The 18,963-nt window shown below is 43.2% G+C and overlaps 1 protein-coding gene across 3 annotated transcripts in view; it reads left to right on the forward strand.

Annotated features, from left to right (window-relative positions):
• Positions 1–10,765, forward strand: part of pi4kab (phosphatidylinositol 4-kinase, catalytic, alpha b) — a 66,352-nt gene extending 55,587 nt beyond the window's left edge. For all 3 annotated transcript variants that reach the window (XM_084086655.1, XM_084086656.1, XM_084086657.1), the window contains 11 exons: positions 781–851; positions 944–1,016; positions 1,691–1,761; positions 2,060–2,166; positions 2,770–2,874; positions 3,786–3,911; positions 5,902–6,022; positions 6,116–6,275; positions 6,357–6,446; positions 6,582–6,665; positions 9,815–10,765. In XM_084086655.1, coding sequence (XP_083942781.1) covers positions 781–851; positions 944–1,016; positions 1,691–1,761; positions 2,060–2,166; positions 2,770–2,874; positions 3,786–3,911; positions 5,902–6,022; positions 6,116–6,275; positions 6,357–6,446; positions 6,582–6,665; positions 9,815–9,866 — 1,060 coding nt within the window. In that variant the 3' untranslated portion in view covers positions 9,867–10,765. The remainder of the gene's footprint in view (positions 1–780; positions 852–943; positions 1,017–1,690; positions 1,762–2,059; positions 2,167–2,769; positions 2,875–3,785; positions 3,912–5,901; positions 6,023–6,115; positions 6,276–6,356; positions 6,447–6,581; positions 6,666–9,814) is intronic.
• The last annotated feature ends 8,198 nt before the right edge of the window (positions 10,766–18,963 follow it).

Genomic DNA, 18,963 nt, shown 5'->3' on the forward strand with positions numbered 1-18,963 from the left:
TACACAGAAAGGAATTAAAATAATCACAAAATAAAAGAAAGGAAAATGTAAAACAGTTATACAAGAGTGAAAAGATGATACATAGATAAACTTCTCATCCTGCAAAATAAGTCTCTCATTATGCTATATTCATATCTCATTATGTAGGATTCAATCTTTTCATCAACTTGTGTTCTTTGAATTACTATAGGTTATATATATTTCTTTTTGTAACTGGTTGATCATAGGCCTCAATGATCTGAGCTGATGCTCCTCAGTTGTTTTGAGGAGAATACGCTTGAGTGAACTTCATCTCACTTAAAAACTGAGGAGCATCAGCTCAGATCATTGAGGCCTACGATCAATCAGTTACAAAAATAAGTATATAACCTGTGGTAACTGAAAGAACACAAGTGGATGAAAAGATTGAATCCTAAATTTGGTGATAATATAGCATAATGAGAGATTTATAAGCAATTTTTGAACAGGAACACCAAATTAGCTTAATATTCAGGGGTTAAATAGGACTTTAAGATGAATTCTATAGGTTTTTATAAAAGTTGTGTGGGATTTATGTATTTTTATTTGGTAATTGTTGCTTGTGTTGGTTTGAGGCTTTGCCTATAGACAAGTTTCTATTCTATGGGAATAGACAACAGAGCTTTTGATTTTGAAAGCATGTCTAACATCACTGAACGCCCCTGTTGCACCTCCTGTTTTAGTCTGGAGATGGCGCTAATTGTCCATTATTATCTCATGTTTGAAGCTGAGATGATCTCTGTTTCTCTGCTCATGTTTCAGGCCCATTCCTAAAGGAGACGAGCGGAAGAGAGCGTGTCTGCGAGCTCTGTCTGATATCAAAGTCCAGCCAGGTTTCAATCTCTCTTTATTATCAGATCACTCTATTATTGGCTAATATTACAACCACTTTTAGTTACAAAACCGTTAATTTGATGTTTCTCAGGCTGTTATCTGCCCAGTAACCCTGAGGCCATAGTCCTAGACATTGACTACAAATCTGGAACGCCAATGCAAAGGTACAATCATCACCTAAAGTGCCCCTATTATGCTGTTTTGTTTTGGCGTCTCCTACAGTAGATTCACATGCATCCAAGGTCAAAAAACACTTTAATTTCCTCATAATCTCCACTGCAGCTTCAGCTCTTTTCTCTCAGTGTCTGAAACGCTTTGATCAAGGATTCAGTCTCTCTAAGCTCCGACTCTCTGAGAGGTGCTGTGCTGTGATTGGTCGGAAACCAAACGCTCATTATCATATCTGAATCTCAGCTCTTGATCACAGTGATACGAACAGTAACGATGGCGTGTTTTACCGTATCAATCTCAGAAAACAGCGTCTTCTCGACATGAACAACACGAACCAAACTCTTCCAGTCTCAGATACACTACAGTGTTTGAGGGTGGAGCTAAGAGACGCTGTTCAGCCAATCAAGAGCAGAGGCTGGCATTATGCAAATGTGTAACATTGTTACACGGTAACAGGAAGTGAGACTGAATTACTGACAACTCGTTTCAGTTCAGAAGCTTTTACATTCACACACAGCTCTATTACACACTACATTAAAGATAATATCCTAAAAAGCATAATAGGGGCACTTGAACACTGTCACACAGCATCTATAAAAGCATCATGTGTGTTTGATGGGGTTTAGATGCTCAGTAAAGTCGCGTGTCTGTGTGTTTTCCCTCTCAGTGCTGCCAAAGCGCCGTATCTGGCCAAGTTCAAGGTGAAGCGCTGTGGAGTGAGTGAACTCGAGAAAGAGGGTATGCAAACCATTAGGGCACAAACGTAATTCTTTCTCTCCTGAAGCAAACAGCCGTACTTCTGCTGGCTTAGTACTGTAGACGACTAATCACAGTGTACAAATATTACATTGACATCATTGTTAGCAATTATGCAGCCATCGAATGTGAATGATTTTGCTCAGTTATTTTAATTGTCTGTGCTGTATTATAATAATATTAATAAATAATCATTTTAGAAATTTAAGATGAAAGTCTGAGGGATGCCAACACATAAAGTATGATGACACGCTCCTCTTACACACGTGTGTGTTTGTAGGTTTATTGTGTCGCTCGGACTCGCTGGATGAAGCTCAAAGCGGAGAAGACGCACAGAAGATCTGCTGGCAGGCGGCCATCTTTAAAGTAGGAGACGACTGCAGACAGGTATCACAGTTTCACACTGACATCTCATGTGCTTTGTTTTGCCGTCCTTTACTTTAGTAGTTTACATTTCTGCCATGAAATCTGATTGGATGAGCCAACGACTCAAAGCCGTAGTAAAAAAGCTGATACATACAGTATTCACACCTGTGAATCATCATTATACTTATGCACAGTCACATACAGGGGAATTGACTATAATAGTCTGTGAAATAATTTATTATTGTATGAATGTTAACAAAGGTCTGTTTATTGAACATTTGCATCTTTTTTTAAAAAAAATTGTTCATCCAATTCATATGTAATACCTGTTAAAACCCCTAACTCTTTATTTTTCTAATTTAAATTGCTTTATTGGCATGACTGTGTTACAGTGTTGCCACAGCACAAATATATAAATAACAGAACAGAAACATGTGTATAATATAAGTCAACAGATTTAAACTGTAGATTTTTAGAAAATATTAACAAATAAAAATTCGTTGTATTTAAATATGCATTGTGTTTAAATCACATTTATCAGGTGTAACATATTTAAGTAGAAAAGTTTGGTTTTGTGGTTCAGATATTTTTCTTTCTTTTCCTTTTCTATTTTCCTCCCTGCAGGACATGTTGGCTTTGCAGATCATCGGCCTGTTCAAGAACATCTTCCAGCTGGTGGGACTCGACCTGTTTGTTTTTCCTTATAGGGTGGTAGCGACGGCACCTGGGGTGAGTTATTTTATTATTTTATTTGATTTTATTTGATTCATTGTTATTTTTATTTATTTAAATATAAAATAAAGTTTCATTTTAATGTTTTGTTTTTTGTTTTTGTTTTTTATTAAGGATTTTCAAATAATACAAACAAAGAAAAACAAAGACAGACAAGCAAACCCCAAGCGCTGCAAGTTAAATAAAATGTACAATGTACAAATGTGTCTTTTTACAGAAAACATAAATCAAAACAAGAGAAGCCAAAACTTTCTTTAAATGTTTATTTTGATTAATTTAAATAATGTATTTTTTATTTTAAAAATGTAATTTTAATCTTTAGTATTAAAATTAATAAATTATTTTTTGAAAAATTGTGAATGAGAATGAGTTTTGCGGCTGCCATCACACCAGTGTTTTTTCCCTATGATTTTCAGTTGCAGTCGTGATGTTTTAATCAGGTTTATTACATTGGTAATACTTCAGATTCATACAATAGTGAAGGACTGAACCGCTGTAGTCCTGGTCTGTTCTGGTCTAAACCAGTCCCTCTGCAAACACACAGCCACACACAATCTGTCATCCGTGGTGATTGAGTAACTGACCATTTTTATATGGCTACACTTACACAACTAATAAAATAAGACATCCGAACAGTCTAAATCTCATGATCATTACCTGAAGGGACAAACACACACATCTCACTCCCTGTATTGTATATTAATCCCTTTATTACGATCGTTTGTTTGTCTGCTGCTCCTGATCCGATTTGCAAATTGTGCAGAGAAATGACCTTCACCAAAGGTCGATCCCCAAGCTCTTGTTTCGAGTTGGCTAGTGTGACACCAGCAGCTTATGATTTTCCACACTGAAGACGTTCTCTTGTGGCTGTGTGTTTTTAGCGTAACAGTCCTGTGTTTGTCCCGCAGTGTGGCGTAATCGAGTGCATCCCAGACTGTAAGTCCAGAGATCAGCTGGGACGACAGACGGATTTCGGGATGTACGATTATTTCCGAAACCAGTACGGAGACGAATCCACTCTGGCCTTCCAGAAGGTGAGAAAAGCCTCATATCTCTTGTTCCTGAACTCTGTTTCTCACTCAGGAGTCCGGCGTCCACTAGAGGGCATCAGCAAACTTCCACATGAGGAGTTAAAGGGGCATTCCACCCATTTGAACATTGTTTTTTATTGAAAGTGGGTCATATATGTAGTCGAAATGTAAAATTAATTTTGAATTTGGTGCCTTCGTGACCGAGGAAAGACAAAAAATAACTTCAGGACGCATTTGTATGAAAGACAACAACTCCCACAATGCACCACATTGCACAGCTCCGCAAGCCACTCCCACTAATCCAGAACAGCGCATATCTGCCTATAAGAGAAATCACTCTTCCGTCTACAAGGCTAGCTACCACCAGAGCTTGAAATTCATTTCACACAAAATGTCTGGTTAGTTGGTGAACTCATTAGTGCATTACTCCTCGTTTTTATTTCTTTCGAAAAGGTGAATTATTGCATGGTACCTGGATGTTCAGTCAGAACATATGCGGTGCGAAACTAGGATAGTTCACAACACAAACGTCCGTGTCCTCGTCTGATTCAGAGATTTCGTCCAGGAGAAATTGTCATCGTTGAAATTCTTTGCCGCAGACGGACTCTATCTCTGTGTTCGTAGTTGCATAGTGAGATCACCGGCGCCACCAGTCCGCCCTAACTCGAGCCAGTCCGGGCTCCTCGTCTTCTGCCTCGGCTGCTCTTCGCTATAATGCGGCTTGTAAAGGTAGCCACAAACACCTGATTCAAGCATCAGACTTCCGAAATCCTCTTCTTCTATATCATATTGAGCACTCTCCTCCGCTATTGTCATAACTTTACATCTGTCTCCACAGCGCCTGTTAGCTTAGCTTCAAACAAGATGGAGGATATTGCTTTCAATTTCAGAGAGTAAAGTCCCACCCACTGATCTGTAATAGGTCTGTAGCGTGAGCGGGTCCCGCCCCCTGGGAAAGATGAGGAACGAGTGTCTGTAGTCTCAACAGAAATCCCCCCCTCTGACACTTCCTCCTACAATGACGCAAAATGACGATTTTTGCGTCATTGTAGGAGGAAGTGTAAGAGGTAAATAACAGATTTCTCCCGTCTCAGGGGAAAATGAGAGAGTGTTGCACGACCATTCAATAGTATGACTGGGTTTCTAACAATGCAAAGCTTAATGCAAATGGGTGGAGTGTCCCTTTAATATCATACAAACACACTGTAAAATCAGCTTGAACAACTAAAAATCTGTTTATTTCCTATTTTAATTTGTTTCTTAATTGAATTAATTATTTCTTATTTTAATTAATTAATATATATTTTTTCTATTTATTTTTCATGTATATTATTATTTTATTTGTTAGTTTTTTGGAAATCCAGGATTCCCACAGTTCTTGGAAAACCTGGAAAATATGGGGAAGCCTAATTTTAAAAGTGTTTTCTAGACTTCTAGAATTAAGTCATAAAAAACAAACTTTAAAATAGGCTGAAATTAAAAGTTAACTAAATTAAAAAACAATGTATTTCCAATTTTTTTAAACATTTTATTTATTTATAATTCCCAGTCTTGGAAAACCCTAATAATATATTAGGAAGCCTAAAATTCGTTAAATTTGTTCCAAGCTCTACTATATTTATCAGGTACAGTAGAAATTAGGGAAAAATCCTTATATCCTGTACAATTCATGTAGATTAATTGGTTAAAAAAGAGTAAGAACCCTAAAAAACAGCTATCAAAAGTTTTGGAATTCTGAAACTTTATTTTTAATTTATTTAATTTATTTTTTTTATTTTTTTATTTTTTAAAACTTAGGGCTAGACGGCCTTCAAATATGGTTGTACATTTACATTTATGCATTTTACCCAGTTGCTTTTATCCAAAGCAAAATCTCTCTCTCTCTCTCTCTCTCTCTCTCTCTCTCTCTCTCTCTCTCTCTCTCTCTCTCTCTCTCTCTCTCCCCCTCTCCCTCCCTCTCTCTCTCCCTCCCTCTCTCTCTCTCTCTCTGCAGGCGAGGTATAACTTCATCAGGAGTATGGCTGCGTACAGTCTTCTGCTGTTCCTGCTCCAGATCAAGGACAGACACAACGGGAACATCATGCTGGACAGACACGGACACCTCATCCACATCGGTGAGACCTCACACCATCATAACGCTCTGTTCTGGGTCTATCATGAGTGTTTATCATGTGTTTGTTTCTAATGTGTGTGTGTGTGCTCCTCAGATTTCGGCTTCATGTTTGAGAGTTCTCCGGGTGGGAATCTGGGCTGGGAGCCGGACATCAAACTGACGGATGAGATGGTGATGATCATGGGCGGGAAGATGGAGGCCACGCCCTTTAAGTGGTTCATGGAGATGTGTGTGCGCGGATACCTGGCCGTCAGGTGAGATGTGTGTGTGAACCTGTGTGAGTGTGTCTATTAAAAATGGATGGAGTCGATATCCTGAATGTATTTCTCCTGTAGGCCGTACATGGATGCTGTGGTTGCCTTGGTAACGCTGATGTTGGACACAGGGTTGCCGTGCTTCCGTGGTCAGACCATCAAACTGCTCAAGTGAGTCGAGGGACCGATGTTTTCAGACACGTCTGCATGCACAGAAACATCAAGCACTGGAAGAAAAGTTTAATGCGATCGGTTATTATGCATTATAAAAGATTATACAGATTTGAAGTGAATCTTGTGTTGTAGGCAGCGTTTTAACCCTGGAGTGAGTGAGAAGGAAGCAGCGGCGTTCATCATCAAAGTCATCCAGAACTGCTTCCTGAGCAGCAGGTCAGTGTGTGTGTGTCTGTGTGTCTGATTTACCAGGAGTGCACAGATGTAAAACAACACAATCTGTGCTCATCATATTTTATATGGACATTAAACATGATGCTCAAAGGGAACCTATAATGCTTTTTTTGATTTGACCTTTCCTTTAGTGTGTAATATCAGCTGTTTGTGCAGGTAAACACATTCTGTCAAAGGTAGTGAATCTCTCCAACAGAAAACACACTCCTGATATTCCTCGTTTGTCGTCCTGCCATTATGTCTGTGACTTAGCCATGTCAACATGACACACATTTACGTAAACCCCGTCTACTCATTATGGGTAAGTGATTCGCTATGCCGAGACTGCGAAGGCAAAGAAAACATTGCACGGCCTTCCAATAGTGACACCATAAAGACAGGAATTACAACAGTGTAGAAAACATGTGCATCAACAATGAACCGAATGAGGAAAAATGTGTTTTTAACTTAAAATCATGTAAATGTATTCTAGCAAACCCCCAAAATTATGAGCTAGTAAATGAGCATAATATGAGCACTTTAAAAAGGAAATAATAATAATAATGGCCTTTAACAAAGTCTTGATGTTGTTTTGGTCTTTACTAGAACAGGTTTCATGCATTATTCTCCTCATATTCTCCATTGTTGCGGCTCCTCTCTTCCCAGTCTGCCAGTAAAGCTCTGTTTACTTCCTGTCTCTATGAAGCCCCTCCTTCTGAAAAGCACACTTTGCTCTGATTGGTCGGCTGGAGCAGTGTGTTGTGATTGGTCGAGTACTTTGAGTGTGTTTGGGAAATGTCCCGCCCCTTACCATAACCACCAGTTTAACACACTACCAGAGAATGTCTAATAAGGGGAGAAGTTTCACTCTCAGTACACTTCCGGCTTCTGAACTGGTTGCAGTTCCACTCTGGCTCCACATGAGGGCGCTCACAGGACGAGTGTAGTTCCACTCTGGCTCCACATGAGGGCGCTCACAGGACGAGTGTAGTTCCACTCTGGCTCCACATGAGGGCGCTCACAGGACGAGTGTAGTTCCACTCTGGCTCCACATGAGGGCGCTCACAGGACGAGTGCAGAATGAATGGAGGTCTATGGCGCTATACTCCTCAAAATCCACTTTTCTCAGGATATAATTTTTTGTCTAGTAATTTGAATGTTGTATCCGAAAGGAGATGCAAAGAAATGACACATTGCTGGGTGTTAGATTTTTTAGAGTCACTTATTTGCTTTAAAAAGTCTTTTAAAGTGTCAATGACGTCATACACATCGTACGACCAGAGACACTGCTTTACGGCAATCCTTCAGTCACTCTGGTGCTTTCGCGCTCTGCACTTTCTTTTCTCTCGAGGCATCGACAACACAGCTGACACAGGCAAACGCACAACACAGCCGACACAGGCAAACACACAACACAGCTGACACAGGGAAACACACAACACAGCTGACACAGGCAAACACACAACACAGCTGACACAGGTAAACACACAACACGGCTGACACAGGCAAACACACAACACAGCTGACACAGGGAAACACACAACACAGCTGACACAGGCAAACACACAACACAGCTGACACAGGTAAACACACAACACGGCTGACACAGGCAAACACACAACACAGCTGACACAGGCAAACACACAACACAGCTGACACAGGCAAACACACAACACAGCTGACACAGGTAAACACACGACACAGGTAAACACAACACAGCCGACACAGGCAAACACACAACACAGCCGACACAGGCAAACACACAACACAGCCGACACAGGCAAACACACAACACAGGTAAACACACGACACAGCCGACACAGGCAAACACACAACACAGGTAAACACACAACACAGCCGACACAGGCAAACACACAACACAGGTAAACACACGACACAGCCGACACAGGCAAACACACAACACAGGTAAACACACAACACAGCCGACACAGGCAAACACACAACACAGCTGACACAGGTAAACACACGACACAGGTAAACACAACACAGCCGACACAGGCAAACACACAACACAGCCGACACAGGCAAACACACAACACAGCCGACACAGGCAAACACACAACACAGCCGACACAGGCAAACACACAACACAGCCGACACAGGCAAACACACAACAACTGACACAGGCAAACACACAACACAGCTGACACAGGCAAACACACAACACAGCTGACACAGGTAAACACACAACACGGCTGACACAGGCAAACACACAACACGGCTGACACAGGTAAACACACAACACGGCTGACACAGGCAAACACACAACACGGCTGACACAGGGAAACACACAACACGGCTGACACAGGGAAACACACAACACGGCTGACACAGGGAAACACACAACACGGCTGACACAGGCAAACACACAACACGGCTGACACAGGGAAACACACAACACGGCTGACACAGGGAAACACACAACACGGCTGACACAGGTAAACACACGTGCTAGAAGAGTTTTTGTTTTGTTTGTTTCTGGTCCTGCTTCGGATGCCACGATGCCATCAAGCGGTATCTCTGGTCGTAATCAGTCCTTCACTGACCAATCAGCGTTCATTAGCAGAATGCTAGCGTGTTATGGGCAACAACAACTCAACCTGTAAGAAATCGAAAGGACTTAAGTACTCGTTCATTCAACTTTCGACCTATAACCCATGTTGAACTTGCAAAACCTACAATCAAATCTGAGATTTCTCAACGGCAATCGGGTGAAAGAGACAAATTTAGCCGTCTAGCCCCATAGACTCCCATTCAGTCTGCACTCATGGGCGATCGCCTCTGGTGGAACTACAACCACAATTCGGTACAATAGGGCTTGATAGCAAGTGGCCAAGCTCTCCGTAGATGGGCTCTGACACTACTAACTAACTCAACCAGGCCCTGCCCCTTTAATCTGCGTATTAATTATTATAATGAGGAATATTGTGACGTGTTCGTTCCTGGAAGAAACTCAAGACTAATGGAGGCGTTTCAGGAGTTCAGAAACACTGACACTGATATAGAGAAGAACTCCCGCTGGAGCGAAAAACAGCAACATTACACACTAAAGAGAGATGAATATGTAAAAATCCACTTTAATAAATAATAAATAATACATGAATTACATGATATGTTTTCATTTGTTCCAGGAGCAAAACGTATGACATGATCCAGTACTATCAGAACCAGATCCCGTACTGAAGGCCAGAGAAACGTGTGTGTGTGTGTGTGTGTGTCTCACTGATGCTATATCACACTGCTGTCACTGGTGTGTTTGTGCACTTCATACACCTGAGATGAGTTTGCATGGATTGATACACACTTAGATAAGCACTTATGAGACTTTTCTTCACATGATAAACTTTCTGCTGCATGATGATTTCAGTTATACTTGATTTTGTGTTATACTTGAAGTAAATTTTGTGGCATTTTTAGTTTTATTTGATGTGATTTTGTTTACAGCCTTTTAATAGTTTCCAGATAAATCATGTCGTTATTAAACAGCAGATGTTTTTACGGATGTGGACGGTCTGAACTACAGACAAATGTAAAATTTTAGAGGTTTTTAGATTTGCACATTATATTGATTGATTATATTTATAGTTGAATGTTTGCCATCCTGTGAATCTTTATTTCTTTGCAGCTCTGAATTTGTGTATTAATATTTCTGATTTTAGGGTCACATGACCTGATCAATCACTGCTTGTTTTGCAGTACGTGACTGTTTAAGTGACTAATCTTTGTACGCTCGTTTGTACGGTCGCATTAATTCTCTCTCCTCTCTTTATATTCGCATTCCTTTTGGATTATTTATTGTCGGTGATATTTAATACATGTCTACAGTAATTGCTTGTACGCATTTGTAAAGCTTCTTTACTGTGCACGTGATAATCCCAGATGTCAAATGAAGCGGAGCAAGTGTTTTTATTTATTTAGTGTACAAAATGCTTCAAATGTACAGTCTATATCTGTGTTTTCAAGGGGTTGTTCACTGACAGTGATTTGACGTTACCAAAAGTCGTTCATTTACTGTAACAGTATGATGTGAGATTACCAATGAAAACACCTTCTAGAAACCAATAAAACTGCAACATTGTCAATGTTTGTTAAATGTCAAATGATTTTACAGTATACATGCCGTTTAGCTCTACATTTGATCAGTCCATTCATTCACTGGGAGCTCTAATTTTGCAGAAATAAGTCACAAAAAGATATAACTAAACAGAGGTCAGAAATTTACATTGTCAATATAAAAAATGACTTATTACTTGTGCAGTAAATAAATAAAAAAATAGAAAGGTAATTTAGAAATGAACATTAACCAAAAACTAATGCTTTAAAATAAATTAATTCATGATATCTTTTAAAGTGTAATATGTGTTACATGAACAACTGGTAATGTACACATCCTTGTTGTAAAGCATAAGAATCACAAAATATTAATCCACACTATACACCCCAAATCATAAACTTTTGCCCCGTCACTTTTGAAGTTTTGGTTTTGCCCTTGTAGGGAATCAAACCCTGATGTTACTAGAACCATGAGCTCCAGGAACACACTGGGCCTCATTCATGAAACTTTCGCAAATATATGAGTAAATTCGGAGTAACCGGCGTGTAAAAAAGACCTGCTAAACAAATGCCAGTTGCTCTTCTGAAAGCGGCCAGATGGTGGCACTTTGGAGGCGCAGCGTTTTTCACGCTCTAGTTGCTATCATTATAGCAGTATATGCCAAACAATAATCCGTTATTTATAATTGATTTGATTTTGCAGATAGTTTGTTTTATTAACAATTACTGAATATAAAGATGCAATAATATTATAATATCCTCAATATTAACTTCTCCATTGTTGTTCAGGCGTTGTACACGGAGGATGATTGGTTGGTGTGGTATTTGTCCCACCCATCCTTCACTGTGATTGGACAGCTGGGAAAAAAGCAACTGATGAGCGCTGCGTTTTACCCAAAGTTGAACAGTTTTCAGTTTTCATAGACTAATAATAATTTTTTTAAAACTCGACACGCACCCATCTAAACTTATCTTCCCAGCACTAGTAGTCCCTTTCAGAGCTCGAGTTGCAGCTAAAAAGCACACGCGCGGATGGGGTTCAGACATGTCTTTGGCATCGGACCCAATGCACCGCCGGCATGCAGTCGCGTATTCGCCATTGAAGCACGCGCGCGGATGGGGTTCAGACATGTCTTTGGCATCGGACCCAATGCACCGCCGGCATGCAGTCGCGTATTCGCCATTGAAGCACGCGCGCGGATGGGGTTCAGACATGTCTTTGGCATCGGACCCAATGCACTGCCGGCATACAGTCGCGTATTCGGCATCGAAGCACGAGCGCGGATGGGGTTCAGACATGTCTTTGGCATCGGACCCAATGCACCGCCGGCATACAGTCGCGTATTCGCCATTGAAGCACGCGCGCGGATGGGGTTCAGACATGTCTTTGGCATCGGACCCAATGCACCGCCGGCATACAGTCGGCATTGAAGCACGCGCGTGGATGGGGTTCAGACATGTCTTTGGCATCGGACCCAATGCACCGCCGGCATGCAGTCGCGTATTCGCCATTGAAGCACGCGCGCGGATGGGGTTCAGACATGTCTTTGGCATCGGACCCAATGCACTGCCGGCATACAGTCGCGTATTCGGCATCGAAGCACGAGCGCGGATGGGGTTCAGACATGTCTTTGGCATCGGACCCAATGCACTGCCGGCATACAGTCGCGTATTCGGCATCGAAGCACGAGCGCGGATGGGGTTCAGACATGTCTTTGGCATCGGACCCAATGCACCGCCGGCATGCAGTCGCGTATTCGGCATCGAAGCACGCGGGCGGATGGGGTTCAGACATGTCTTTGGCATCGGACCCAGTGCACCGCCGGCATAGAGTTGCGTATTCGGCATTGAAGCACGCGCGCGGATGGGGTTCAGACATGTCTTTGGCATCGGACCCAATGCACCGCCGGCATACAGTCGGCATTGAAGCACGCGTGCGGATGGGGTTCAGACATGTCTTTGGCATCGGACCCAATGCACCGCCGGCATAGAGTTGCGTATTCGGCATCGAAGCACGCGCGCGGATGGGGTTCAGACATGTCTTTGGCATCGGACCCAATGCACCGCCGGCATACAGTCGGCATTGAAGCACGCGTGCAGATGGGGTTCAGACATGTCTTTGGCATCGGACCCAATGCACCGCCGGCATAGAGTTGCGTATTCGGCATCGAAGCACGCGCGCGGATGGGGTTCAGACATGTCTTTGGCATCGGACCCAATGCACCGCCGGCATACAGTCGGCATCGAAGCACGCGGGCGGATGGGGTTCAGACATGTCTTTGGCATCGGACCCAGTGCACCGCCGGCATAGAGTTGCGTATTCGGCATTGAAGCACGCGCGCGGATGGGGTTCAGACATGTCTTTGGCATCGGACCCAATGCACCGCCGGCATACAGTCGGCATTGAAGCACGCGTGCGGATGGGGTTCAGACATGTCTTTGGCATCGGACCCAGTGCACCGCCGGCATAGAGTTGCGTATTCGGCATTGAAGCACGCGGGCGGATGGGGTTCAGACATGTCTTTGGCATCGGACCCAATGCACCGCCGGCATACAGTCGCGTATTCGGCATCGAAGCACGCGGGCGGATGGGGTTCAGACATGTCTTTGGCATCGGACCCAATGCACCGCCGGCATACAGTCGCGTATTCGGCATTGAAGCACGCATGCGGATGGGGTTCAGACATGTCTTTGGCATCGGACCCAATGCACCGCCGGCATGTAGTCGCGTATTCGGCATTGAAGCACGCGGGCGGATGGGGTTCAGACATGTCTTTGGCATCGGACCCAATGCACCGCCGGCATACAGTCGCGTATTCGGCATTGAAGCACGCATGCGGATGGGGTTCAGACATGTCTTTGGCATCGGACCCAATGCACCGCCGGCATGTAGTCGCGTATTCGGCATCGAAGCACGAGTGCGGATGGGGTTCAGACATGTCTTTGGCATCGGACCCAATGCACCGCCGGCATACAGTCGCGTATTCGGCATCGAAGCACGAGTGCGGATGGGGTTCAGACATGTCTTTGGCATCGGACCCAATGCACCGCCGGCATACAGTCGCGTATTCGGCATCGAAGCACGCGTGCGGATGGGGTTCAGACATGTCTTTGGCATCGGACCCAATGCACCGCCGGCATGTAGTCGCGTATTCGGCATCGAAGCACGAGTGCGGATGGGGTTCAGACATGTCTTTGGCATCGGACCCAATGCACCGCCGGCATACAGTCGCGTATTCGGCATCGAAGCACGCGTGCGGATGGGGTTCAGACATGTCTTTGGCATCGGACCCAATGCACCGCCGGCATGCAGTCGCGTATTCGGCATCGAAGCACGCGTGCGGATGGGGTTCAGACATGTCTTTGGCATCGGACCCAATGCACCGCCGGCATGCAGTCGCGTATTTGGCATCGAAGCACGCGTGCGGATGGGGTTCAGACATGTCTTTGGCATCGGACCCAATGCACCGCCGGCATGCAGTCGCGTATTCGGCATCGAAGCACGAGCGCGGATGGGGTTCAGACATGTCTTTGGCATCGGTCCCAATGCACCGCCGGCATGCAGTCGCGTATTCGCCATTGAAGCACGCGCGCGGATGGGGTTCAGACATGTCTTTGGCATCGGACCCAATGCACCGCCGGCATACAGTCGGCATTGAAGCACGCGCGCGGATGGGGTTCAGACATGTCTTTGGCATCGGACCCAATGCACCGCCGGCATAGAGTTGCGTATTCGGCATCGAAGCACGCGCGCGGATGGGGTTCAGACATGTCTTTGGCATCGGACCCAGTGCACCGCCGGCATAGAGTTGCGTATTCGGCATTGAAGCACGCGCGCGGATGGGGTTCAGACATGTCTTTGGCATCGGACCCAATGCACCGCCGGCATAGAGTTGCGTATTCGGCATTGAAGCACGCGCGCGGATGGGGTTCAGACATGTCTTTGGCATCGGACCCAATGCACCGCCGGCATAGAGTTGCGTATTCGGCATCGAAGCACGAGCGCGGATGGGGTTCAGACATGTCTTTGGCATCGGACCCAATGCACCGCCGGCATGCAGTCGCGTATTCGCCATTGAAGCACGCGCGCGGATGGGGTTCAGACATGTCTTTGGCATCGGACCCAATGCACCGCCGGCATACAGTCGGCATTGAAGCACGCGCACGGATGGGGTTCAGACATGTCTTTGGCATCGGACCCAATGCACCGCCGGCATAGAGTTGCGTATTCGGCATTGAAGCACGCGCGCGGATGGGGTTCAGACATGTCTTTGGCATCGGACCCAATGCACCGTCGGCATAGAGTTGCGTATTCGGCATCGAAGCACGCGCGCGGATGGGGTTCAGACATGTCTTTGGCATCGGACCCAGTGCACCGCCGGCATACATTTGCGTATTCGGCATCGAAGCACATGCACTGATGGCGGTCAGACATGTCTTTGGCATCGGACCCAATGCACCGCCGGCATGCAGTCGCGTAGTCGGTATCGAAGCACATGCACTGATGGCGGTCAGACATGTCTTTGGCATCGGACCCAATGCACCGCCGGCATGCAGTCGCGTATTCGGCATCGAAGCACATGCACTGATGGTGGTCAGACATGTCTTTGGCATCGGACCCAATGCACCGAAGGCGTACAGTCGTGTATTCAGCATCGAAGCACAAGCGCGGATGGCAGTCAGACATGTCTTTGGCATCGGACCCAATGCACCGCCGGCATGCAGTCGCGTATTCGGCATCGAAGCACATGCACTGATGGCGGTCAGACATGTCTTTGGCATCGGACCCAATGCACCGAAGGCGTACAGTCGTGTATTCAGCATCGAAGCACAAGCGCGGATGGCAGTCAGACATGTCTTTGGCATCGGACCCAATGCACCGAAGGCGTACAGTCGTGTATTCAGCATCGAAGCACAAGCGCGGATGGCAGTCAGACATGTCTTTTGGCATCGGACCGAATGCGCGGATCGCATGTTCGAAAGCAATGCCGCAGGGCTATTTTTGCTGTATATGGCTGTAACTGCTGTCTATAATTTCTGATTACTTTGAAATAAATATGGTAACCATTTTTTGTGTGTTTTTATTTACTTAAATGTGTTTACTTGACACTTCTCGGGTGTGGAAGCAAACAGACAGCCATTTGGACAAACTTTTGGACAACATTTGGACAAAACAGTTTTGCTGAACTTCAACAGAAGAAATATTCTTCAGCTTGCAAAGTCTTCTTCCATAGTCTGCATTTATCATCAAGAGTGAAGCCTATGATGAGCGTAATGGGCTTGTTTTACAGATGGATTTCCACTGAATCCACTTCAGATTGGAAAACACCTTTTAATGGCAGTTGATGTCATTCTGTGCCATAAATCATGACATTCAGGTAGGTTATTGGAGAACAGATATGAAGAAGGTAAGATGTTTTATCCAAAGTAAGTATTACAAGGACAATCCCAGCAATTTGTGTTTAAAGAGAGAGTTTATCCAAAAATGTTCTCACCCTCATGTTGTTCCAAACAGTAGTGTATGTTTTTGTCTTGATCAAATTAGTTTCATGCGGGCAGATTGAGCCAACAAAAGCCAGCCAAGAACTTTAACACCGTCACAATGCATTGAATACCTAAACGCTCTTGCTTACCAGTACCTTCCATCAGGTTTGTAAAAATGGATGATTCACTGTTCTGGTGATTTCTGATCCTGATGGGACAGAACAAAGTTCAGACCAAACCGATATGTGCTTCATTATCACAGGGAAGTATCACTGTTTGATTTCTTCGACAGTATTTCATTGACTTTAATGAATATTGTGCACATAATGTGTTTCTCAGCATATAAGTGAGGTGTGTGTCTTGTTTCTGCTTCAGTGACGTACACTAGAAGTTTCTGTGACGGACAACGACCAGGGCGTCTTGAAGAGCATTAAACAGGAAGGAGATCATCAAACCATTTCTAAATTTAATCAGAGATATTTGCTTTGATATTTTGATTTGTATGTTTTCTAGCTGATATTGGGAATCTTCTGGAGCAGGTGTTTGAAGAGAATATCAGTCTCTTGCTGGTCCTGCTAAAGTTTCTACCAGCACGAGTTTGACTCGCCATTATAAAGTACTAGAAAAGCACAAGTGCACAAACCAGCTCAGACCACCCTCATGTATCCCATCATCCTTTTCAGTCCCCAATTTACTCTCCTTTTTCACTGTCCTCAGTAAGATTCAGTCCTCTATCCAACAGAATCTGACATAACTGATACAGTCCTCTAAGAAAAATTGTTACAAAACACACTTCAGTACATAAGCTCAATATGACTCATTCATCACAGGTGTGTCCATCCCACTGTTATAAACCTCTAATACAAGTCTGTTCATGAATTCCCCTAAGATGACAGCACAAGCACTTCATTCAAAATTCAAGTTTAATCTTGCAAGTTTCCTTGTGCTTTAGGCTTTACAAACATTCCAACAGTAATAAGTACCAGCTGCATGTTTCATTTCTATGTTAACGCACTGTACTTTACCTTCCCTGTTCTTTTGTTAAACCTTATTAATATAAAAAAAAATTCCTCATGAAAAAATTGTTAGTGTAAGGTGACATGAAATTATTCTTTTTATTTTTTATTCTTTTTATTTTATTTATTATTTGTAACTAAAACTAAAATTTATTTGTAACTAAAACTTGAAACTTTATATATCAAGTTTATATATACAGTGCTTTATACAATACAATTTGGTTCAAAGCAGCTTAACAGTAATAAACAGGAAAACAATGTCACAAAATTACTCAGGATTCAATCATTCCGCTATAAGGCAGCTCTAATTCCAGGCGTTAATTCCATTCAGTTCATTAAGGCATTATTAACTTGTTTTTGCAATATTAAGAATATTCAGTGACATGATTCGAAGGTATCAAGCACAGCTTAATCTGTGCATTTTATGGTATGTTTTTGTTGTTTTTGTGTGTAATTAAAATCAACTCCTCCTACTTGGAGGCTACTGTAATGTGAAACACAAACCAACTTTTTAATCAACTTAGAAGAGTAACACATCACGGTCAGACCCAAGTGTCTTGTGGGCAGTGATCTGATAGCATTTAGCTGACCCGAGTTTGATTCTCATTTCGTGGTTCTTTTCAAAAGGCACAGATGAGGGAACACTGTGATTTTATTGCATTAAGAGACCAAGAAGTGACTTATGTGAAGTGTGCGAAACAATCAACATTTCTGCAAGAGTGAAATATTCTGCACTAATTCTGAAGAGTTTTAGCTTAAACAGGTCTCTTAAAATATAAAAAGGAGGCTCAGAGTTTTATAACTTATTGAGGGTCTGCTGAGCATTTTACACACAGTAACACTGAACTGAATAACAGATCTAATCCCACAACCTTCCTTCCTTTGGGCAATTCAACACGTTCCCTTATTGTTTACACAAGTAGTTTTTCTGCAGTGCTCTACTGCACGAATGCCCAAAGTGGAATATATGGATGCTCAAATTTACTGAGCAGGATAACCAAAATATAATCAGACATAAATTCAGACAAAAGATGGCACAACTATTGCTGCATTGATGTGAAGCTATTACTGACCTATATGAATTCATATATAAATATAACAATATAAAAAAAAAATAACAGTAGGCCTATATATGTAGCATTTCCCAGATCACCTATTGCACCTTTAAAGCTACACTGTGTAATTGTTTAAGTTGATTCTTAGCAAAAAACACTTTGTTCTTTCAAAATTATATGTGCTCATTCATGTGTAATTACTTCCACCAACTAATCAAGTATTCTCGTAAGCGTAGAATCTGCCATTCAGAATACAGACGAGTGAGTCGCTCGGATGGCGGCAGCCATGTTGCGCCTCCATCTTGAAAATACATTAGCCAAAGAGGGACATACCTGGAAATTCAAGCTTTGCCTTTCGCGCTTTTACACTCAGTGACACCGTGACGAATGCGAGAGGGAGATTACTCGCGACTGCCGGCAGATTTGAAATAATACGGCCACCGTAGGAGTTAAAACGCCCTCGGAATGAGAGGGGCTAGAAAGTAATACTCAGTTGGTAGTCATATACAATTTCATCGCTAGATGGGAAAAAATCCTACACAGTGTAAATTTAAAGGGTTAGTTAACCCAAAAATTAAAGTTCTGTCATTAATTACTCAAGTTCATGACATTCCAATCCCGTAAGACCTTTGTTCATCTTTGTAACACAAATGTAGATATTTTTGATGAAAT

The sequence above is a fragment of the Abramis brama genome (genome assembly GCF_963993115.1).
Source record: "Abramis brama genome assembly, chromosome: 16".
Taxonomy (NCBI): Eukaryota; Metazoa; Chordata; class Actinopteri; order Cypriniformes; family Leuciscidae; genus Abramis; species Abramis brama.